The 24,671-nt window shown below is 42.6% G+C and overlaps 1 protein-coding gene and 1 long non-coding RNA gene across 3 annotated transcripts in view; one reads left to right on the top strand and one right to left on the bottom strand.

The window, feature by feature from the left end:
* LOC129783949 (uncharacterized) overlaps positions 1-24,671 on the bottom strand; it is a 42,173-nt gene that overhangs the window by 11,289 nt on the left and 6,213 nt on the right. The gene's annotated exons all lie outside the window — the stretch shown is intronic.
* The window catches only part of ZCCHC24 (zinc finger CCHC-type containing 24), a 116,545-nt gene continuing 115,470 nt past the window's right edge, over positions 23,597-24,671 (top strand). Inside the window, exon 1 of one of the 2 annotated variants that reach the window (XM_055797832.1) lies at positions 23,597-24,453. In XM_055797832.1, coding sequence (XP_055653807.1) covers positions 24,214-24,453 — 240 coding nt within the window. In that variant the 5' untranslated portion in view covers positions 23,597-24,213. The remainder of the gene's footprint in view (positions 24,454-24,671) is intronic. The other variant, XM_005243562.3, reaches the window with a different exon arrangement.

Raw genomic sequence — 24,671 nt, 5'->3', positions numbered from 1 at the left:
TCCTCTGGATCCTACAGATTTACATAGGCTGTTGGTTGAAAAGAAAACATTGTGTGGATTTCTATGAGGCTTCTGTGAGAGGCAACAAAAGTTGTCCTTTCCGAGAAATGTACCCAGAATGAGAATATCTCCTGCTGGACAGCTTGGACAAAGAACTGGAACTGCCAAGAGCTGAGGAAAGCTGCCAAAGGAGAAGGAAGAAATAAAGCAACAGAAAAGCGCTAACATTTTATCAAAAAAAACCTTTAGGGTAGGGAACAGCAAACTTAAAAATACTGACAGTCACCGTACACAGAACACTCTGAAACAGGAAAGAGCCAGAAATTCCAGCTGGGGAGCATGGTAAACGGCTTGGAACAGGAAACAGGGAGATCACATTACCATCGTTCAAAATGTTGATTTTCAGAGAGGGCCCAGATAGACAATAAAACAAACAGTTACAATCCTATAACCCCATTTAATACTATGAGTAGTAAAAACCGTAACATATGAACTGGAGATAAGATGCTCCACAGTCTAACCTGCAAGCACCCTTAGGGATTACCACCTGGAAACTGAAGGAAATAGAGTCTCAGAGTTCACTCTGTAAAGTGTGATGCACACGTATCAGACTAAAGACTCTTCCAGGTAACGTTTTGCTGCCAGACACCGATATCTGCTCTTTGATCAATTATTTTCTGGATTAAAATAAAATCCCTATAAATTGTTGCATGAATAAAACAAGACTAAGCTATTAAAACTCCTATGCAGAACTGTAGTTTTGCAGCCACTCAATTGTTATGGCTATGACTTCAAAAGTTACACCAATTTTTTTTCCTCCCTATCCAAGATAGGTAGAAAAACCGCAGAAAACCAACACCAGCATACTCAGAAAGCTTCCAGAAAATACAACCAATGATACGGCTCTGGTGAAGCGAGAGAATGTTGAAGTTCTGTCCTCAAATAAAATGTCATTCTTCTTCACTCCAAGTAAGCATACTCACATACGCTTTTACAGGAGTATGGGAAGGAATTTCAAAGAAATGTCTTTAGGTTTTTTCTACTCACATGTAATCAGGACTGACTTTAACAAGAAGTTACACCTGACTGTGGAAACTGAGCTGGTGCATTACTGCCACAGAGAGATTAGATACTACTAAAATTAAGAACACGGAGCCACATGCCATGCTTTGCAGCATAGTTACTTCTCTCATTACAATCTTCAACATATGCTTCTTCAGTAGTATGCAATTCGGTGTAGTTACACAGAGTATGAGTCTATGCATTCGTATATGCATATGGATTCTATATTCCAAATAAATGTGGCAGTTCTCATATATGCCTGCTATTGGAGTTTTTATCTTAGCCTTAGCTGCACATGACTAATTGTATCCTGTTTTATTGGTTGGAATATGCATATAAGAGCAAAGAAAAAATGGCATCCATTTATTTGCATGATTAGCAAAAGCAGTCCTGTGATCAAGGAACTCTTGATTACCGTTGACTATGTATGTTATTATAAAAAACAGACAGTAGCTGGCACTGAACTCTACGTGGCAGTAATGTAACAGCTCAGTCTGTACAGCCAAGGCTTAAAATAGGTAGGGGATTACATGATGCAGGTGTAAATTAGGAAAGTATTAGGACTGGGCCCTGTGAACACTGAGGAAAAGAAACAAACTCTGAAACAAGTACAAAGAATTTATGATTTACCACAGTTTAGGGAAAGCATCTCTCTCTGTCACCTGCATGACTAGCAAAAATTGCCCTTCCTCTTTCTGAGAACGTATTCATGCCTGGTACAGTCTTAAAAATCTACTTATATTTTTTGAGGTCATCCTGTCTGGCTTTGTAGGATCTTTTGGAACAGAGCTCTGCAATTTTCCACCCTAAGACATCTGATAGCCACACTAAAAATAGCCCCATGGCAGTTCCTCTGTTGAAGATACACCTACTGGTATGTGTCGTGCTGATCATAGTTTAGAATCCTCTTGGACCCGCAAACTACTACTGATGCCCTAGAGGCTGTAACAGAGTAAGTCTCAGCATGCTCTTTAAATGATCATTAATAAGTTATGCCCATAATAATCCACATTAGAAGCGTATCTATTTTCTGCACATCAAGTATATACAACTTACTGTGTCCTCTCACCACAAGAGGCGAGGCAGGGGATGCAAATCAACGAGGAGAGGGTATGAAGTACATCTTAGCATTGTTTGTACAGCTGTGGTGCCCATTTTCTCCCCTTGCATTACATTTTCCAGTATTCCTGTCCCAATCAGTTAAATACTCAACAAAAATCAACAGATTACCTCTAATGATTCATTAAGAAGCAACAGTTAGAAGAGCTAGACAAAGTCCTGCTACTATGAGTATCCACTCAAGACATCCTGGGGAGATTTGAACTAGCATCTCACGAGGGTTTATCCCCAAAAGCCTCCTCAGCTGTGGGGCTGCTGGGAGGTACAGCACTAACTCACCCCCTGGCACCTCGGGAGAGACTCCCACGGTCACCCCATGCCAGTAAGCAGCAGTGAATGCTGTTGCAGCAGGAATGTTTCCTGGCAGGTTTTACTTTCTATTTTTCTTCATCTACATCCAACAGTTGCATTTTGTGTGTAAGCAGTATCAAGAGATTACATCAAAAAGAATAAAAAGGCTTGGACAAGATTATGTAAAGTTTGATAACTTATCTAAATTTCTCCTTAAAGGAAGCTTTATAGCTTCCTAGCTTGTTATTCTGATTAAACACCTTTTTAAGCCAAAAACAAGAGAGTACAGTGCTAAAGGCCTGAATCTCTGCACTGCAATATGAGCCAACACTGTCTAGGTTGTTTGCTGTTCAAAAAGATGTTCTGCTTTTATCAGCTGCTAAAATGGAATTTCTGGAGCAAGTAAACTGATTTAAAAAAAAAATAAAAATCAGTCTTCGTTATTCTGTCACCTTCCTGTAGCCTGAAGATATTAAGGCCCTATATCCAGATTAGCCACTTGAAATCTCAGTCTTGCTTTTCTTTCCATTTATGTTTTCTAGCAGTATAATCATTGCACAGGTGAACTTTCTGAATGAGAACCTACAGAACACCACAGCGAGGCCTGGAAAAGTCTAGCCCGTTTCCTTCTTCCAGGCAGAAGTTTGTACGAACTGTCTTGCTGGAGAAGCATGGAAAAACTGAAGCCACCTCAAAATATGAGCAAGAACCAAGCTAACCATATTGATCACCAGCTAAATTGTCATGAAACTTAACACCAAATGTGAAGAGAGGAAGGGAGGGGGAGGCATCTTGAAAAGTGAGAGCACGTTTAATAGCATCTTCCTGTAAGGCGTAGGATATCGCTCCTGTACCCTGTGAGCCTTTTGTTGTTGCTTTCCCACTGCTGGCTTCAGCCAGGAGTGGAGGAAGGTTACCCGCTTATGTGCTAATTTGGTTAATTTATTCTAAAAGAGTTGTCTTGATTCAACATAAACCTAGCAAAGTCAAGAGGGAACAACTCATGTACTGAAGTACGTTATTCATCTTCTTATCTTTCCATGCACTTCTTGCAGGTGTGATATGGAACAGGAATTATTATTATTATTGTTATTATTGTTACCTGGCTTTAAACTGGTAACATAGAGAAGGTCAATTGTCAGCTTTGAGACTAAAGGCACAGAGAGACAGGGAAGAGAAGTACATGGAAGTTGTTAAAGGGTTCAAATTCTAGAGACTTTAAGTCTTACTCTTAAGGCTTTTTGGAGAAGGCAGATGACAAAAATCCCCATTTCCCCAAATCCACTTAAATTGCCTGTAGAAAAAAAATCATTCCTGCAAGTCCAAAAAGGTATAGGAAGCTTTGATATCCAAAAGTAAGAAAGGCAATTGGACCAACAAATTCCTATTAAAAGGAATTTGGAACCAGCATGATCCTTCCATGTGCTCCAGGCAATCCAATTCCTTGGTTATAAAAGAGTAGGTGTGCTGATTTTACTGGGAAAGTGATTTATCTCTATATATGGTACTGGTGAGGTGAACTAGAACACCGTGTACAGCTGACATCCACATTTTAATGAGACCAGCTGAAGTTTGGAGAGCAGGGAAGCATAAAGGAAAAACTTGAGAAATTTTTTTTAAAGAAAGCTTTTCAATTGATTTTTTACGTAGTAATAAAAGGCCTCAAACTATTTAATCTAGCAAAATGAAAAGGCAAAGTGATTACAGGACAAAAGAACCTCCATAGAAAGAAAGCACTATGTGATAAAAAAAAACCACCTCTTTACCGGGGAGGGGAGCGGGAAGAAAAAAAGAAAAAAGAAAAAAAAAAATAACCAAACCAGTAACTAGTGGCTGAGGCCACTTTTAATGCAGAGTGTGATTAATCACTGGAGTTGATGCCCTACCTGTTGCAGGGGTGTTTTTCAGATCAAGAAGATATTTTTAGCTAAAGATATTAGAAAGATTATACAATTTTTGGCAAAATGCAACAGCTTGCGTACTAGAATTGATCAGAATAAACATTTCCATAGTCTCTGCCAGCTTTAATCCTGTGAAAAGTTAGACCTTCCTCACAGCATTCTGAGTTGAAATTTGTATTCACTTTACACAAAACCCTGTTACCCACTAAAGTATCTAGTAACATCAAGTGTATTTTTAATAAGGTTGCTACTTCACAGCAGTAGAAGGAAAGAAATACCAGCATGCACAATGAAACAGTTAAACCCAGTGCTAAAATGCAAGCCCGAGGGAACTGAACCATATTCCAGCCATGTCTGCAGGGCTGAGTGGCCAACTAATTAGGTAAGTCTTTCTGTAGACAACTGACAGAGTCATGTAACAGGGACTTTTTTTCCTCCCCTATTCCTTCCCAAGAAAAATACTGAGTACACTGAAAGGGAATAAACCTACAGATCAATAAAATACATCAGACAACACTCCTGAGAAAACACGCTATCAAATCCTTGACCACCAGATCTTCCATGCCTGCTCAAGGCTACATCCTACTGCAGGATTATTTTTTGGGGGGGGTGGGTGTGGGAGGAGTATTTGAGCTTGGAAATACTCAGGATCCCATCATGAAACCTTGTAACCTCTTCACACGTTTAAAATTTCTTCTCTAAACAATTTAAGAGCCAAATGAGTGGCGAGAAAGAGGTATACGGGTGAAGGCAACCTTCTGAACATTTGACTTCCAAAAGGCAAATAGTTTGTATTTCCTGGGTACAATACACAACATTCCCTATTTCTTTTGATCATCATTTTTTTCCAGTTGGCTATTTCTGATCTTGATTCTTCTATTTGTTTCAAGAAGATCAGCGAGAGCAAACCCTGCCACATTCTAAGTCAGATGCAAATTTATACTCTGTGCTCTTGATAATTTGAAACGGGATGAAGAACTGATCAGTTCAGGGCTGTTTGTTTGTTTTCTTGGTTTTTGGGTTTTTTTGCATGGAGCGCCTTTTACTTTTTTGCACTCTTCACCATACACTGTGTTTTTCAAACACTATGAAAATACTCCAGCAACATTTGTCAAGCCAAGGAATTAATGTGAAAACATTTAGAAGAGGAATTAATCCTTCCCTCCTATTCCTCTGCACTACAACCAACATAAGAGTGAAGGAAACCTATTACCCTGCTTTTCATGTCACAGTTTTTCCTAATCATGATCCCACTGGGAAATATCTGCTGCATGTACTGCAGATGAGAAGACCCCCCACAGCTAACTTGGCTCCTCTTTAAAAGAAGTACTTGCAAGCCACATGGCATAGCTAGAGCTCACTGACAACAACTCTGACCCAAGGGGGAGTACCCCCAAACTGCCCTATTTCATCCCATATCTGTCCAGTCAGACCATTACCAGCGTACGTGATAATGCACAAGAGCGTTTTGCATGTGAGTTTTAGGCACACCAGATATGAAGTTGATTTGAAACTGGAATGTTCTCAGTGGCAGGTTTTCTGCTTAGTCTTCCCAAACATCTAATCTTATTTGAACCCCCTCCATCCTGCCTCAAGGCAGGAAGGAAAATTTAAACTAGAAAGATGCTTTACTCTTCATCATGAAGCTAAGCGCAAGAGAGTGAAATAGCTGCAGATCGAGGTACGGAGGAGAATGGTGAAGCTTATCTATTCTGTCAACACCAAGGTGCACAATATGATCATTTCTGATCTTAGAAACGGACCTATAGGACTACAAGTAATGGACACACTAGATGGATCTACATAGATGTGACTGGACCATCCAGCCAGGCCTTAAGCTGAGCTCAGCACACAGAGAAGGGATAGTCCTTTGATAAAGAGGCCAGTCAATCTAACTTAAAATAAATAAATAAATAAAAATGGACAAATGAAGGGAAAAGAAAGAAGTGAAGAGATTTTCCTAAGGCCATAGAGTAGTTCAGTGGTTGAATGGGTAATAGGAATACAGCTCTTCCCAAGTCCCATCTATTGCCTTAACCACAAGATGTGCTGCTGCATACCAGCAATTATTCTTCAAGCTCAAGACTTTACTGTGTATTGATTCACTATTTAGAAGCTGAAAACAGACAAACAGTTCAGAAGTGTAGTACGAAATCAATGGATCACTGTTAGTTTCCTTCCCAGTATCCATTGTTGGTTATGAGATTCTTCAACGCAGCATTTATGGGAGCTCTCTCAGCAACAGTGCAGCCCTTCTTAATCCAAGCAGCAACATACTTTCCAAAGTTGCATTTCCAAGAAGATACTTCAGCAGCTAAAATGTTTCAGATTTCTTAGTTTATCAAGCTCTTCTAGGGCAAAAAAGAAAAGATTGACAGGTGCAGCAGTGAAACCAAGTTCCCCAAAGAGGGGGGACAAGTTTGGCCTCTGAATAGAAAGAAAAATGGCCAAAACACAAGTTGTGAAAACTCAAGACTTCTAGAAAGCATTCCTACAAGATCTCTCATCTCTTTAGAGACAGTAGCACATTTAGAGTTATAACAGTCTTCTGAGATAGGTAAAGATAGCCCTTTCCCTGCAGATTAGTTATCCAAGGTACAAAGAAGATAACATTTCTAAAGCCTGACTTTTGCTGAAAAATCAAAAAAGTCAGGTCAAATATTTTCTGGTGTCGATATGAAACTCATTCAAAATAGCAGGGTTTACTAATACACAAGGCTTTAAACATCCTGCAAAGCAGCAAAAGGATATTATTATTTTTTTCAATCTAGCAGTATAGGAATACTGTCACTCATTTAGCAGAGGCCCATTGCACATAGTACTGACACCAAAATCCAGTTCTCCACATCATATAACTACTGATCTATACTCAGCCTGGCTTTGATTTGGAAAATAAGTAATTTGTATTTCTACAGCAAGGTAAAAAGTAAGAAAGCATGTTCTTCTTTCCCAGAGAAAGAACACATCAGCAAGTCCTAACAGGTAATTACAAGATTACACCGCATTAACAAATATTTTACAGAGAGTGTTTAATAGGTGTATAGAAATAGATGCAGTATTTTTGGCCAAACTATTTAAATGTAGATATTCACTATTTGCTACCACAGCTAAGGTTAAGAATTGGTATTTTAAGAAAAGCAAGTGGTCAGAACTCCAAAACACAAGTGCCATGCATTCATTTGGTACAGCCATACGGCTGTACAGATGCTGTGTAACAAACACTGTTAGAATTACATGGTTTTCTCTTCACACTGGAGAAGTGTGGTCCCAGGACAGTAAAACTAAGGTTTGTGGTTTACTGATTGGAAAAAAGTGCTGTGTTGCTGTCTATATAAGCTGCATTGTGGCCAATCCTTGCCCAAAGAATAAATACATATGGTTTACTGTTCTACCAATACATAGCCTCCATTGACATGTACACCCCAAGAGGATAAACTAAATTAACCCACTTCATCTCAACAGCTATGCAATTTATCAGTGTCTCAAATCTATAGCTAAAATTTCAGACTTTTGTAGCACTGAGGAGACTTAACCAGTGACTATTTTCAACACAGTAGAGCAAGACATGCGAAACCAAACCAAAACAAAAAACTTAGGTCATGTACAGAGTCATCTGAATAATGAATTCCATAATTTTTCCCTAGAGATCCCTAAGCTCACAGCAAATGCGAAGGCTTTGGGACAAATTCTGCAAGACAATTTAGCTTGAGCTCTATCTCAAAAATCTAATACAATGTGTCAGCTATTAGACCAGGCAGTCAAAAAATAACAATATGAAGGAAATCTGCCCATGGTAAAATATTATTTTTCTGTTAAAAATTAGATTATTTTTTTTTTCTGGTCATATTTGTACATCATTTTTCCACAGAATCTGACCTAAACACAAGTTACTGAAAAGATGAAAAAAAATACTGAACCAAAAATCCCACAGCCCATTACACTTATACCATATTTTGTGTTGGATGAAAACTCAGGAAGAATAGCCGTGTTAAGTGCTGACAGATCACCAAAAACTTTCCAGGAAACTAACTTACTCTCCATGTAGAACAAGCAACCAAATCACTGTCTTAAGTAACCAGTGGTAAAACCAAACAACTAGGAGGCACCATTCCAATAGCTACTTTTTGAACTTGAAAACTAAGAAATTGGCAATTGCCAATGATGATAATTGCTGCTGGATAAAGTCTGAGTGATTCTCACTTTATCCTTAAGCCAGGTATAGCCTGAAGTAGGAGGCAGCAAATTCAGGTATTTTAAAATACACTTCTTCAAAGCAGGGGAAAATACTTTGTAAGTTTTTAGGGAAAGGAAATAACAACTAAAAAAAAAAAAAGGAATCCACCCCAAGAATGCACATTAAAATTTAGCAGCTGTTTTAAATTTTTCATTTGTAAATTTTTTCATGAAGCATCAGGAAATAAATGCTGGCATTCTATACTTTTGGTTTTGTTATTTTTAGAACAACTGAGACTAGTTTTTATCGAATGGTGATTAAAAAGTTTTTATTTTTTCTTTCCCCGACGTCTTCTTCTAAATGTTCATTCTAAGTCTTTCTTGATTTGTGTTGTTAAAAAATAAAAAGACAGCTAGATGTAGGAAGATGTCTACTTGGAGAAAGTTTGTCAGAGTATATAGCTTCAGTCAATTCAAAGACTTACGGCTCACAATACTAAAAAAATTCTAGTTATCTGTAGTTGATAATAAGTCACTCCTTTACAATAACTGTAAACATTTTAGTGGGAAACTAGTGAAAAGTTATTAAGGACAGCATAGTCCAACATTGAGAGATAAAAAACATCAACTGCTCAGTCAAAGCAGCGTGGTTTCTTGAAAAAAAAAATCTGTTCCCTCCCCCAACAAGCTGACTACAGTAATAAGTTAACAGAAGAGGCAACAACAGAGTTTACGTGGGTTTTCACAGGGCATTGTGAGGAGCTGTCTCACAAATATTAATGAGGAAAATAAATAGCTGTGAGCACACATCATGTAACCAGAGACGTACATGCATATTCCTGCCAGGGCAGAAATAATATAAAACCAAAATCTGTTCTTCCGCAGATGAAGAAAACTGATTACTGGAATAACCAAATCTCCATTTATTAATTAGATTATTAATACATTTATTAAAGATTGGAAAGCAGCACAAGAGAGTCATGAAATGAAGGTGTTCTGAAGGAGAGTATTTCCCAATAAGACCTGGTAATTTACTCCAATCTTAATTTTTTGTAAAGTTTTGTCATAGTTTTCTGCAGATGTATTAATTTCTCAAAACGTATTTGCCAAGTCCTTCCTACAAATGATTTTTACACTGTAGATCATATGGGTTCAGTACATTACAGGGACTGGCTGCTCATTGTATACAGCTGGCTTTGTTGGCAATGGAAATCACTGAGTATGCAGGTGTATAGCAATTCATACAAATACACAGAGTATTGGGGGAAAAGTGCATTTCAGCTCCATTCTCTCTCTCTCTCCCCCCGGGTTTCTCAGCAGAAGCTACGTGCAAGCAGTGACTTACATCCAGCTGACAGAAAAATAGCAGGCATCCTGCACGGCTGGCACAGGCAGACTGCTTCACAGGGCACCAGTGCCCCGCAGTGCCCGGCGGCCGTCAGCCGGAGCACGTAGCCTACGCCACCAACAGTCTACAGCGATGGAGATGCTGAAGGCAACATAGCAGGCAGCAATTAAATGAGAAAGAGCAAACATGAAAACGAAACAAATTCAATGCTTTAGTGAAACGGCATCTGAGCAGTGACTTACTAATTTTGTGGAGTTTTTTGGTCTGTACCATTTAAGAAAAAGAAAGTAAACCACAACAACGTTTAACGGGACCAATGCCTCTGGACTTGTGAGCCAGGTTACTGGGTCACACCCAGCCTGCAACTGCTGGTAATGAAGCGTTATTTTCTCAGAACTACCTGTTATCTTTCAGAGGAGGAAATTTTGAGACCAAGTGCCCGAAACTGTTTCCCATGCTTGGACGTACAGAGTTATCAGAAGTCTAGTGAGTTTACCAAAATAAGGAGGATAAGCAGAGATGAGATGGAGAAGAGATCAGCCTGGTCAGCAGGGATCCCTCAGGACTGCAGCCAGATGCTGCTGGACCTTCTTCAGCCACATAGAATCATGCTGGTCGATGAGGCAATAAATCTAATGTCTTTTGTAACTTATACATTCACACTTTTCAAAATCCTGGTTTGAGACAAAAGCTAGCAGTTTTTCTCTGCTATAAAATTATAACAAGCTTTTCAACTACACAGCACTTCTTGCCTTGGATTTCAAAGTTGCTGTTATTCTTAAAAAAACCCAACAAAACAAAACAAAAAACCAAACTAAAACAACAAAAAAAAAAGCAAATACAAAGTCTGGAAATACTTACATCAAATCTGTCAGGGTAAATCAATACACAAAGCACCTCTCATCTAAAGAGAAGTAGAAAAAGGAGGATCAATAGGAAAAGTATATTCAGTGTTGTCTTGCATTGAAATACACTGTAAGTACTTTAAATGCTATCATGCAAAAAGACAGAGCTTAGCATTATGAAAGAAATGGCTGAAAAATATAAGTTCTTAATCAAAATGTTAATGGGCATCAAATGTAAAGTCAAACGCAAATAACTCTGCTTTATATGGCAGTAAGAACTGTTGAGTCTTGAACTCTTCTACAAGTATATTTCAGAAAATAAATCTTCAATATTTTTAACAACCAAAGCTATGCACTGTGGTCTGCAGAGCAGACACTGAACTCCTTACAGGAGGTGGAAGCACTCCAGGTAGAGCCAGGATGCTAGGCGCAATTACAGCAGACCGAGAGCCTTCCTCTTGCTAGAAGAAAGGGTGGCTTATTAATTCTGGGAATCTGCCATGACCAGCCAGTGGGAAAAAGGGAGCTGGAGATATTCCAGGTAAGATGTAGCAAAAAGGGTTTGCTAACAAAGCACTCGCCCCAAGCTAGGGTTTTTTGTTGCATTTTGTTTTGTTTTAACTCTAAACAATATCCTCCAGAAATACTGATATCCCAGTTTAGCCTGTACTTACATTGCTGCACGAGCAGAAGTTGTTCAGTAACACTAGAACTTGAAGTGAAAAAAGCATTTAAAGTGCAAAGCTTGTAATAAATTACTAGCTTACACTTGAAACTTCAGGGCCTGGGCAGACACTTAAAAGCCACAAACACCCACATGGCCAAACGAAGCCAGATCTCTTCTGCAGAGGTCCAAAGCTACTACTTAAAGTTCGGGTTCTTGTTGCCTTCACTTGGTGATCAGTTTAGCTTGAAGGGATGTCAGCGTTAGATGACACCGTGCAGTAAGGTGACTGTAACAGGCATAGCTGGTCCTGGGAAGAGCAGGAAAAGCATTATTTTTGTTTTCTACAAGTATTCCACAGGCAGTGAGTGGGCTTCAGGTTTTAAGCCTATCCCAGCCCGAACACCTAGGTGCCAAAAAGCAGATGGGTTCTTTCAAGTCGCTGCTTTGCAGTGGGGTTCTATCTCACTCTTAACAGTGGTGCAACTTTACAACACTGTCTGGGCAGTGTGAAAAGAAAGGAATAAGTGAAATGAAGGCTTTTACAGTTCCCCAGGAGCGCCTGTCACTCAAAACACAGCCACTCTTAATCCCAGTTTCAATAAACAGTGGAAACCATTCCCCTGAAATTCATGCTGCAAAGCAGGGTAAAGGGAAGGGTTCAGACAGCCGCCTTGCTCCCAGGCCCCAGGGGATGCCACCAGCTTTAGCAGCTCATTAGAAAAAGGCAGGAACTAGCTCAAAGGTAAACAAGACGATGAAACAAAGGAGAAACATTCTTCATGTGTCCAGATTTGAGTCAGCCCTTTAAAGAGGACAAAATTCAGTGGGATGAATAAATTTCAGAAGCAGGTTAGCTGACTAGGCTTTTTTTTTTTTTTTTAAACTGAAAACTGTACATGTTCCAGAGGAAAAGGTAGAATAGGGCTTTGCACCAAAAACACAGAATACTTTTTCGAGAGAGGAGACGTATTTCCAAACTACCCACTGTTAAAGCACATGCATCAAATCCCTGCTAGGCGGGTTAGTGGTTGGAGTCAGAAATGCAAGGTCACCGCTTTGGCCGGCTCTTCCTGCTGGGGGTTCATGTTTATCCACAGTCAAGTCATTTAGCTGGTCCAAGTTTATATACCTACAGAGCTGGTTCTAATAACACCTATGAAATGGATGCACTCACCCTTACTGAAGATCAGTAAAGGACTTAGTAATTCTAGAGTACCATTCAGCTGAGGGTCATTAAAGAAAAACATTCTTTTTAGAGCCTGAAGAGCATGAAATAGGGAATTTTCTTCGACCCTTGCTGGTTGAAACTTGGCCCACACTACTGATAAAATCCTGACTTGATGGCTGTTTAGTGTCCTGTGTCAAATACTACATAGTTTTGATTCCATTCCAAGCAAGTAAGTGATCACCAGAACTACGCTGGGCCACTATTCATGGCATCGATCCTTCTGGAAGCTTCGCAGAAAGGATAAACAGGCTACATAATGGAAGAAACATAAAAGTATAAGTTAAGACCAACTATTTAGGGTATCACAGTGTGAAAACATTTTGCCATTACTAAAATGCCAATATGGCAAGCATTCATATCATATTTTATGCCCTTCAAAAACACAGGAGGGACATCCTACTGTTTTCAAACTCTTGCTAACAGCAATGCTCAGTTGAGAGCCTTCTTTCATACCTCCACAGAGGAGAAAGCATAAAAAGCTAGGAAACTGAGGGGCAATAAAAACCCAAAAAAGAAAGAAAGAAACAAAAACCAAACAAGAGGGAGAACTGCTACAATCCATCCTAAATAGATGGGAAGGGAAAGCGGGGAAAGGCAGGAGTTTGCCTTTGGTCCCAGGACCAGCACAGAAGAAACAGCAGTATACTTCATCTTCTCTCAAGAGCAAGGAGGAAAGCCAGAGGAACAGTCTAGTTCACGCTCTGCTCTCAGGTAGGCTCACCTAGAGAACATCTATGTCAGCAGTTTAGTCCAGACCAGGAACACACTCCTGTCATAAATCTTGCGGCTGTTCTCCCTCACTCTGTTTTCACTCACATCTGAGAGCACACACAGCACGCTCTAAACACAAACCTGTGCTAAAATGTGCCCTGAATGCTGAAGGGCTTTTGGTCTAGACGGCACGACTACATCTCGTCCTAAGGAGAAAAAACCTGAAACGAGTGGAGTGTGGATGCTGGGTCCATTGATCATCCTTTAAAAAAATAAAAAATCACTGCTATCAGGCCACAGTACTCATTAACGCAGACAGAACCCTATATGGTACCCACCACTTGGACTGGACTGTTACTTCCCCCAACAGACTTTCAAAATAATAAGCAACCAGACTGTTAACAGGCCAAGAAAGGGAACAAAGAGTTTACTGATAAGGAAGAATTCAGTAAGGGAAAGCGGATGATTAGAGAAGCAGGTTGAAAAGAATGAGGCCTTTCCCCCAATCTCTGGGAATTACTACAAGCCAAAAATATAAGTTTAAGAAACCCAGGCAGGTTATATGACTCTTTCAATTTTTACTGAGTTATAACTGAATGGTTTTCAAGCTTTCAATGGAATACGCAGTACCACGGAGCCATAATAGTCCGATTAAAAATGCATTATAGATTCCAAGGAGACTAAGCTATATCTCTGGGTAACTCAGTGGAATTTATTAGTCCTTGCAGACTGGCTGTTATTATGATCAAAAACAATTATTCATGTTAAAAGTGTGACTGTCAGTTTAAAAATGTCCCAATGTAACCCAAGCCTCCTGCTAACATACAGTCTTCAAGCTATCCAGAAAACAGATCTTTAGGGGTTGTAGCATGAATTATTTATTTATGGGCCTTCTAGAGCCATTCTTCATGAAAGAATTATAATCACATAACTACGATGGTGGAGAGAACAAGAGAATCTTTGAAGTGCAGAAACAGTACAAGATACAGGCATTTTAGAAAAGAGAATCAAACCAAATCTGAACCCAGTTCAAACTGTCCAACTACAACTGAAAATGAATTATTATTCTGGAAGTACTTCTGCGAATTGCACCTCCAGCTGACACCCCAGCCACAGCTAACCACAAATGAAAGCCAAACCACAGCATTTTACTGGGGATATTAGTTGTCACTGTCAGTTCTTCTCAAAAGATTTTTAAGAGAATCATAACTTTGGCAGTATTTGCAGCACAGTCATATTTTCAGTTCATCAAGGGGAAAAGCTTAAAAGAAGTTAAACAAAGGTTATTATTTCTAATATATTGTTATAATCTTTACTAAATATAGGTAAGTTTAAACCAAGTGAAACTTCTTGGTAGCACAGGCCAAGGGATGCCTGCTATTTTTCTGCTGATACACAAACAATACAGGTAAGCGTTTTTTTTTCTAGCTGCATGAATCCTCTTACCTCACCTCAGGACATCTGGCAAAATAGGAAAACAGATGCAGGATACTGACATTTTCATTCAAGTCACTCATGACCTAGAAAGGACCTGACTGAAAAGCATGATCCCTTCTTGTGCTGTGCCGTAGCGTGGATGTTACCATTTGTCATCGCCACTTTGACCAGCATATATAACGTTACACCAGCAATGAAGCAAAACATGAACTTTTTTCTGCAGAACCTACGGTTGCTCCAGACCTCTCTGGTTCTCACTAACAAGGGACAACACCCTACACCCCTACTTTCAGACCAGAAAAAACCGGAATTTGCAGCTGTTTTCTTCTGAAGTAATCTGTGCTTGATAGCATCCTAATTCTTAAAATAGTAGATAATAAGCCCTTTCTAACATTTTAAGCTTTTTCTTTTTCCTTCAATTCTCCTTTTTTCTGAAGCCGAGAAAGGGGAGATGAACACAGACCATTTAACAGCAGTTGAACTCCCACTCACCACCACGTCCTTTGTTCAAAGCACATTAGAAACAAGTGAAAACAAGCCACAGATACAGAGAGAAGGTTCAATAATTTCACATCTACTAGAAACAGTAGCAAACAAATTGCATATACCACACATAAAACAAATAAATAGTAAACCATCAACTTTTTTGCTTTTTGGAAAATCTAGCAAGTTTTTGGGACCCAGATGCTCAACATATTTGAATTTCCTTTAGGGTTTTTTTGTGCAAATATTGTCAATGAAGACAGAATATTTTGTATGAGAATTTTCACCAATTCAAAATGAATTTAACAAAAAAAGTTCAGTTTGCTCGAGTACTGTTGTACTTCTCCCCAGAACTGGATAGGTTTTGCTGTGGCATTTATTTATTAAAATCCTTGCTTAGGGATGGGAAAAATATTTTTGGTGAATTCAATACATAACTGTGCCACTAGCAAAGGTGGAATGTGGCAGTGGCAGAAACACACAGCACCTTTGACACCACTGGTATGGCACGTATGCTGGTGAGCTGAAGCCGCCTTCCTGAAAGATGTTCCACCTGCAGGCGTAAAAGGCAACCAGTGCAGAGGGAATCCATCACAAAAAGATTTAAACTGTGATTTTCACTACTTCTCCTTTATCTTTTCTCAGTGTAAAAACATTCAGGACCTTTTGTTGTGGTTTCTAAGGTGAGCATTAGGATTATCCTGGGACATCCACCCATCTCTCCATGTCCTTCTTTACCTAGCAATCCAGTTTTAATCCACTTTTAAGACGTGTCTATGACAGCATTGCTGGGGATGAGCGTTTTTCACTCAGAGGTTTACAGTGACAGGGATACCGTCACAGAAACAGCAAGGTGGATGTTCTCAGCTGGAGAACGTGTTTCCATAGCTGGCCCTGGCCTGTTGTAGTCAAAGTCCAACTCAGTCAGCCTCACACAAGGCACCAATTGTTGCAGCACAATCAAACTAGTAGACTGCAACAAGGCTTTACCCTTGGTCAGATTCTACTGTCCATGCTGTTTCTCCTTCCTCCAGAGGCCAGGCCACACTGCTGCTCCTCCTCCATCCAACCCCCCCCCCCTCCCCCCCCCCCCCCAATCCTCAGGGCTATTTAACCACTTAGCGGGAACGAGCTACACCTGCACATCGTCCACGGCGATCAACCCACTGCCTCTGGGGCAGGGCCACAGCTGCACGTTATCAATGCTAACCAACCCACTGCCTGCGTTCCTCTACACTGTCCTACAGCTTGGGCTGAGACAAGTGAAAAAAACCAAGGTGCAATCACAATATTGAAAGTGGGGAAATGAACTCCACACTTTTTTCACTTGTGCATCAAAGGAGTATCTCACCTGTTCATTGGTTCTTCACATTTCTTAGCTAATATAGCATTCCATAAGGTAGAAACATTGGAAAGTTAATTTTGGAGCAATTACACCCTTGCAGACTTCCTCAGCTTTCATTTTCACTTTTCATTCAACAAGTTATTAGTGTTAATGATACCCTTGGCTAATCCCACCCTCACAGGACCAGGTGGTACATGTTAACACCTTCAAATTAACAGCTGTGTTTAAGATGGAGACACTAGTAGGCTTGTTCAGCCCTTTAGATGAGAAGAAGCTACTTGCCTCCCTAAATGGGAAAGGGTCAGGTCAGCACCTGGGGCTTGGTACCAGGCTTAACTCAGGAGGTTCATTGTAAGGGTCTGCAGTAGTGTCTAGACCAACATGGAGAGTAAAATTAAAGTTTCAGGTTAGCAGGCAAAAAAATTGTCCCGAAGAACAGTACGGGCCAAAATATTCCAGTTGTACACCAAGGAGTGGGGTAGGTTTTTCCCTAATGCATGAGTACCTACACCATTCTGGTCCATTTATTTATTGATCTCCACTACAACTTCATTTTTCTTATTTAGGATTGTACTGAAGAAACAAAGAAAACATGTCTTGCTAGAAGTTCATGTTTTGCCTTTGACTGACTTCAAACAGGGCTAAAATGAATTCGATCAGGCACAAGTCACTCTACAGTGAGAACTCTGGTTTTTACACAGGCTTAGGAATAGCACTTTTTTTTTTCCTTGTAAATCTTTTCTTTTTCTTGGTGAGCGATTGGATTATAGTATACTGAGATTGGACTGCAGCGCTTTTAGTAACAAGAAATATATGTGAGAGAGAACGATGTCTGTCAACTGTACTAACTGAGGTGAAAAAACAGCCTGGCTTAAAAAGGAAGAGGACAGATTTTAATGTTTTTAGAGTAGGGGTGTTAGTGTTCCATCAGCAGCACTAACTTATGTAATACCACCATGATTTTTATCTATAATTGATAAATGTACACATATGGAAAGCTTTTCTTACTAGAGTAGCTCAGTCCATATTTATACCTGAACCAATATCATTGTTCTCATAAAACCATACACCAGAACTGATGCAGTAAATCTGATCCAAAACCTGTACGCCAGGGATCTGTTATAAAGCTGATGGCTTTTAGGCCCTTGATGGGATGGTACTGGGTGACAGCCTCTCTGTCCAGAGCAGTAAATGGATTGGTACTTACTGTCACCTCGTTGCCTGCATCAGACAACTCAAAACCTGGTGATACACAAGACAAGTTCTAGACAATCCTGATGAATTTTGTAGGTGTGTGAGGTGTGCTGACCAAGGCAAGAACTGAGCCCTCGTGTGAGACACAGGTCTGAGTTTTGGGACACAAAAATAAAAATCCCTTGTCTTCAGGCATCTGCAGTTCATTCCTTTCGTATAAAAAGCTGCCTAAAACTTCCTTGGAGAGTTTCCAATTCTGATATAAATAACGTGTCAACTCAAAGTAACTAGGAAACAAACTTCCCTGCAACAGGGTTAGGGCTAATTAAGAGAAATGCCCAGTCTAGAATCAACATGGCAACTCAGAACAGATAAGCTGCATATACTCATCAACAAACGAAATACTCATTCTGTGATCCAGCCTAACGGAATACAGGGATAAAACAGAAAAAGCAAACCCACAGACAATCCTGGCCATGCAAAGAAGGCATTAAGAAGAAATCAGTGAGAGTGCAGTGTTGAAGCAGGCGGTAACAATATTCTCTGTGACAACTGTGGTGCGAACAGATTCCCACACCATGAATAAAATACTGCTTCCAGACCTGAGCCGACTTCAGGACAATCAGTACTTCCACAAAAAGCAGTCAAATAACCCATTAATCAAAAGCTAATAGTGGATATAATCCCACCGCTGCCACTCTGTTCACCGGTTCCACCAGTTCCCTCTTGTCCCTCATCTCCTATTAACTGCTATGATACTAATCATCATTTAATTTATCTTTATCTCTGTTTTTCTCTTCTGTCTCCTGCAATTGCTCTAACTCTTATTTTCTCAAAGCCTTGTTCTACCTCAGCAAGCAAACTCAGAGAGTTTATAGTTATTGGAAAAAAGAATCTGGTGGGGCTCCCAGGGAAGCACAGAGAACAAGTGGCAAACAATAAGACACTATATCTGGCTCCTGGAGCTTCCTGTACCAAGGATTTAATGAGAGAAGCAGCTGGGCAGAGATACTATATGCAGTAAAGGCACACACAAAAAGGTAGAAATGAAACCCTCCACACACTTAAAAAAAAAATAAATAATCAAGTAAAGGGTCATCCTTTCCCTCCCTGGGCAGTTGTTTGAGTGTTACTGCACGCTTTAACAGCAAGGTCTTTAAGGGGCTCCATAGGCAGCACCTATCCTCTTTGGTTGGCAGCCAGTTACAGAGCCCCTGAGGACATTTAAGAAACACCCTTAGTAAAGGGTCTCCTGCAGCATAAGGCAGGTTAAAAGGGATTCCCAGGTGACAGTAGCTCCCTGGGTCTCCCCACTTGCCTGCCACCTCCCTGGCTGGTGAAGCATCAGCAGCGGTTCCAACGAGGCAGGTGGGCTGCCCCCGTGCCCACTCCTCCGCTCCCTAACCACTGCTGCCCTGCTCCTCTGCTCTGCCCTCTGCCGTGGACTCCCTCTCTTGGATGTCTGAGCCAAGCAAGAGAAAGGGCTTGGGCTAAGCCCAAGGAAGGGCTTAAATCAAGAAAGGATGGGCTAAGCAAAAGGAATCCCGTGCCTCAGCTACTGTTTTGGACAGCTGAACTTTCAGATCAGTGCTAGAGACAAGGAGCTACTGCCTTTTAAAACTGAAATAACAGAACACTTCAGAAGCCTGTGCTGCAGCTGAAGAGTCTGCAAGAAGCTTTGCAAAACAATGCAAAAATCAAACCAGTAGTTCTCACGCAGCTATCCGTACCCAGGGCATCTTTCATGCAATTACTCAGCAAGGCACTGACATGTCAACGTAAAGCAAGCAAGGAGGCGCCAAGACTCGAAACCATAAACTGGCCAGCTGCAGAACCTGTGTGCTCCAAGGAGGTCTGTTACACCAATTACCCACTTGGTGGTTTGAGACAGTCTTGCAGGAATTGTGCTTCACACAGTACCCACAGCAAATCCTTCCTGCGTACAGTATATATTTACCAAAATTCTCCATATGAATGAGCTATACATTCATATTCATCCATTTCCAGAACTTTCTATGTCGAAGCTACAGGCGGAAGAGTAGCTTAGAGGAAGAAAACTCTTGTTTTCTAGAGGAATTTTAACTCTTGTGCCTACGCACTGGGTTGCAGCTGAGCCTTTAGATAGGTGCAAAAATACATGGTGTAACATACCCAAGCACACGCATTTCTGAGAGTCGCTTTCACAGACTTTGGTTTATGCTGTTTGTCATGGCTGGCAGCAGAACTGTTGAACCTACATAGCAAGCACAAGTGGCTGTAACGTCCATAACTCAGAAATGCCACATGCAGATGTACTTTTACAGTTTACAACTCTGCTGAAATGCCTTCTCATAATTTGAAAAGCGCTTACACACTGTTTCCACCGCACAGCTAAATTATTTCATAATAAGATAAGAATCTCTGCCACAGCATATGAAAAAGATTTGCATGGAATATTCCAGCTATGCTGCAGCTGAATGGCCCATTGCATTACGTATGTCCCAATTACAGAAACCAGAGAACGCAGTGGTGGGTTGAAGTTGCCTGTTTTCTCTAGTCTTATTGGTAGTTTTGGGTATTCATTCTATTTTCCTTTTGGAGTCCCATCTAATCTGGAAGACTAAAATGACTGCAATTCAGACCAAGACACCTTTAAAAGCATGAGCATCCCAGAAGGATATTTGCTATTAGGGCACACTATTTTCTAAAATATGGAGTACCATAAAAAAAGAAAATAAACCCCCTAAAATCACACATGTCATTTAAATGCTGGCATGTCTAAAGTTATGAACACTGAAAGCAGGAGCATAACTACATTAGATTATGAAACAACAAGTCCTGGCCAGAAGCAGAAAGTTGTGTTCCTCAGTCTTGCAAAGATGCCTTGGGAAAAGAGCAGCCGCAAGAGGTCCAGCTCACTGAAGGGACAGGCTTAGCAAGCAGTTATAAGGTCATTTTGAATAAACTACATGGTCACACACTACTTAGGGAATGGGACTGAAGATGCTGGGTCCTGACTCTGTGTTTGCCTTTGACCTGTTTCAAGGCTTCTATTTTCCAAGCCACTTAAACCATTCAGATTACGTAAAGTTTTATGTTACAGTTTTGGTTGGGGTTTTTTTTGGTTTTTTTTTTACTTCATCAGCACTACTCATAAACAAAACCAGGAGGATAAATAAATAACTGTTTCAGCACCACCAGGCTAATGCATAATTCATACTGTTGATGTCACTTATACTCCACCCCAATGCAATCAATAGGACCTGTGCACATGTCCTGAAGACATCTTGCAGCCATTGGACTGTCTCACTAGACAGTTTTGCCTTGAATGTTTCTGAGGACAACAGATGCAATTGACCTTGACAATTTTCTTTCTCTACTGCCACGTATCTGCTAAACAGGCCATTTGTACCAATCTTCTCCGTGCTAATCTGTGACTTCTAGGGGTGAAGAAAGAGGGGACTTACAATGAAAAAAACCACTATCTTGAACACAACTGACTGCAGCAAATGTGGTAGCACAACATTTTGCTAAGCTGAGAGCAGTATTAAGTCCAGAAAGGGAGAGGAAGCATCTAGAAACTTTTCCAGAAGAAACTGCAACAGAAAACCAGGATGACAAATGAATCTCAAAGTGTGGGTGCTCTTTAGTTAAACTACTCATAGTGGAGGCATTTGCAGCCTTTCCCTTTCTTGATACACTAAATAAAGCGTCTATTCAATTCACTCATTCCTCTGCATGGTTACTAGAAGCCACCAGAGCTACTATCAAGGGGAGATTACAGCCAAAACCTTTCAACATTCAAACGCATCTGCTGGAACTCATGACGTCCCTGACATCGTAGGGGGTTGCTGCTCCACTGAATGCAGCTGCTGTAATAAATGCGCACTAACTCTGCCTTCCCTTGCCCCCGGCAATCTGTACTGTGGTGTCTAACTAAAGCAATCAAACCAACCAACCAACCACCATGAGGGCTATATTCAGTTTGGAAAAAAACCCCACCATAATCAACATATACCAAAACCTCTTCACCCAAAACATTGTATCGCCTCAGCCACTCTACATTTTGACCTCTTTTACTACAGGAACCCTGTTACGCTATCTATTCTGCTTGTTCAGAACTCCCATTTGCTTCATAGCATTTTACTATACAGAGTGAACAGCGGAGCTGTCAAATAAAAACACATGTATTTTGTTTTAATTTATCAAGTGAAAGGGGGAAGTGATAAGAATAGAAGTTGCCTTTAAGGAAGGGTTTAGCATGGCCACAAAAAACTCTGCAACAAAACAAGGAGCTAGTTCCCCCTCCTAGACACTTTCTACCATATCCTGACTTTACTATCACCATCTGACAGAAAGGTGAGTTCCTCAGATGCGATCTGTATTTCTTCTTCTTTTTCCAGTTACCAGCAAATCCTGGAAAATCCTCATCCATGATTTATTAAGTCACTAAGCCTCATTCACCTTTTTGCTTCTTTAAAACACTGTGAAAGTGTTTGAGTTTGGGATGCAATACGATATAATTCTTCTGCTACTATGACCTATGCCGTGGGCAGTTACAGAGTCCCTTCACGCTGGCGTAGTTTGTTCCTACTCATGCTGATACACACATGTTTAGATGTGCTCCCAAGGGCTTATAAACCAAGACAGCTTACAAATGAGCAAACTGCATTTGTGCTGCAAGGACTTTGTATTTAAAAAAAATAATATTAGCACCACTAAAGGAGTTCAGGTTGACTCAGCTATTCCAAACTTCATCTCACTTTGCAGCTCTGGCAAGTTACAGTCTTCACCTTCAGTTAAATTCCTGCAAGCAGATAGCTGTGCTGTCTTAACTATCTGCTCTCAAAAGCAGAATGCATCCATCTTTGGCATTTGCAGCTGACAATTTAATAGTGTTTTCTACCAAGCATACGCTGACCCACATTTTCTGTTGCTTGTAAGCTTTCCTTTTCAGAACAGAGATTTTTCTTCAGTCTTGGCAGAGACGTATGGCTCATTACAGCAAACCTGGATGCCAACTTTGATGTTTCAGAGGTCAGATTTTTTTGCAGTTATCTAAGTAAGGAAGGCTTTTCCCCCCCAAGACCATTGGGCGGACACATGACTTTTTAGTCTCCTGTCACTCAAGAAAGAGCACAAGGAGCTTTGCCTAAGTTTTAAAGTTACCTCCTGGGATTTCCTTTTCTTTTCTAACGAAAACTCCTAGTCTGATTGTCACGGTATTTGTACCAAAGTGAGAAGTAGCTGCCTGGCTCAACTCCGCTCCTCGCAAGAGAGGCAGCAGGGATGAGTTTATGAACTGTAATTACCATCTTACCCACTCAGGCTCCTTCCTAAAAGGACAATCATCCATCATCCCCTTTTGTGCTACCGACTCCTTAAAAGGCCTACTCCGCTGGAACTCCAGCGCATCCCACCGCAGCCAGGCTCCCCAGGAGCCTGCCCAGGGCTACCTAGCTGGATTTCCAAGGGAAGATCGCGTCGCTTGCCTGCCTTATTTGGGAACCGCCGACTCCGCAAGGCTTGGCGCATCCTCGGTGACCCAGCCAGCTCGCCGAAACCCGGAGCTCTGGCAACGATTTCACCAGAAGGAACCTCAGCCAACGCCGAGCTCCGAGCGCCGGCCGGGAACAGAAACGAGAGCGCGGGGGGAGGGCGGCCCGGACCGAGCGAAACTTGCGGAGTTCAAAACACCCGGGAGCGGCCCGGCGGCGAGCCCTGGGAAGGAGAGCTCGGAGTTCAAAACACCCGGGAGCGGCCCGGCGGCGAGCCCTGGGAAGGAGGGCTCTGCGCCGCTTCGGCGTCCGAGTTTGCAGGAAGGAGGAAAGGGCAGGCGGGCCAGCCGCCAGCCGCCCGGGGAGACCCCGGCCAGCCGCCCGGGCCCTCCGCCGGGACACGGGCACCCGCACCCCCACGCGTGCAGGGACAGGGACACGGGCGCAGCCACACACCCCCGCGGGGCGGGGCGGAGCGGCGCCGGGACGCCAGGGCATCCAGCGGCGCGGCCGCCCCCCGCTCCCCCGCGGCGGGCGGGAGGCCTATGGGGGCGCGGCGCCGCTGCCCCAGCGCCGGCAGCCCCTCCCCGCCGCTGCCTGCGGGAGTGGGAATAAAGACAGATAGCGGGGCAGGCACCGGCCGGGCGGGGAGGGAGAGCGCGGAAAGTTTCCGTCGGAGCCCGCGGGCGGCGGCAGCGATGCCCGTGCTGCGCGGAGCGCTGGGGCTGGGCGGGCGCCGCCGGCCTTAGGGGGAAGCGAGAGCGGCGCGGGGCCCGGCAGCGAGCCCCCGGCCCGGCCCGGCCCGGCCTCCCCTCTCCTCCGGGCGGCCAGGAGGAAGCGCCCCGGGCAGGGACGGGAAAGCGGCGCCGGCCGGAGCGCGGGGAGGGGGAGCGGCACCGCGGGGACCGCCGCCGGCAGAGCCCGGGGGAAAGATGAGCTTGTTGTCAGCCATCGACACCAGCGCCGCGTCCGTCTACCAGCCCGCCCAGCTCCTCAACTGGGTCTATCTCTCGCTGCAAGACACGCACCAGGCCAGCGCCTTCGATGCCTTCAGACCCGAGCCCTCCTCGTCCCAGCACCCCGACCTCGGCTACACCAAGAGCACCCCGGAGCTGGGCTCCTCGCTCAGCTCCAGCTATCTCAACAGCTTCTTCCAGCTCCAGCGGAGCGAGGTGAGTCCGCGCCGCCGCCCGGCGCGCAGCCCCCGGCCCGCTGCCCCCACCCCGCCCCGGGCCCGCAACCGCCATGATGCCTCGGCAGCCTCCCCGAGCCGGGACGGAGCCCGCCGGCGGGACGGGGCAGCCCCGCTCCCCGCCGCGGGCGGCTGGGGACGCTCGGCCGGCCCCGCAGCGCCTTCCCGGCCCCGGCCCCTTCCCGCCGCGCTCCCCTC

This window comes from Falco peregrinus, chromosome 1 (genome assembly GCF_023634155.1).
Source record: "Falco peregrinus isolate bFalPer1 chromosome 1, bFalPer1.pri, whole genome shotgun sequence".
NCBI lineage: Eukaryota > Metazoa > Chordata > Aves > Falconiformes > Falconidae > Falco > Falco peregrinus.
This window is presented reverse-complemented; position numbering and strand designations above follow the sequence as displayed.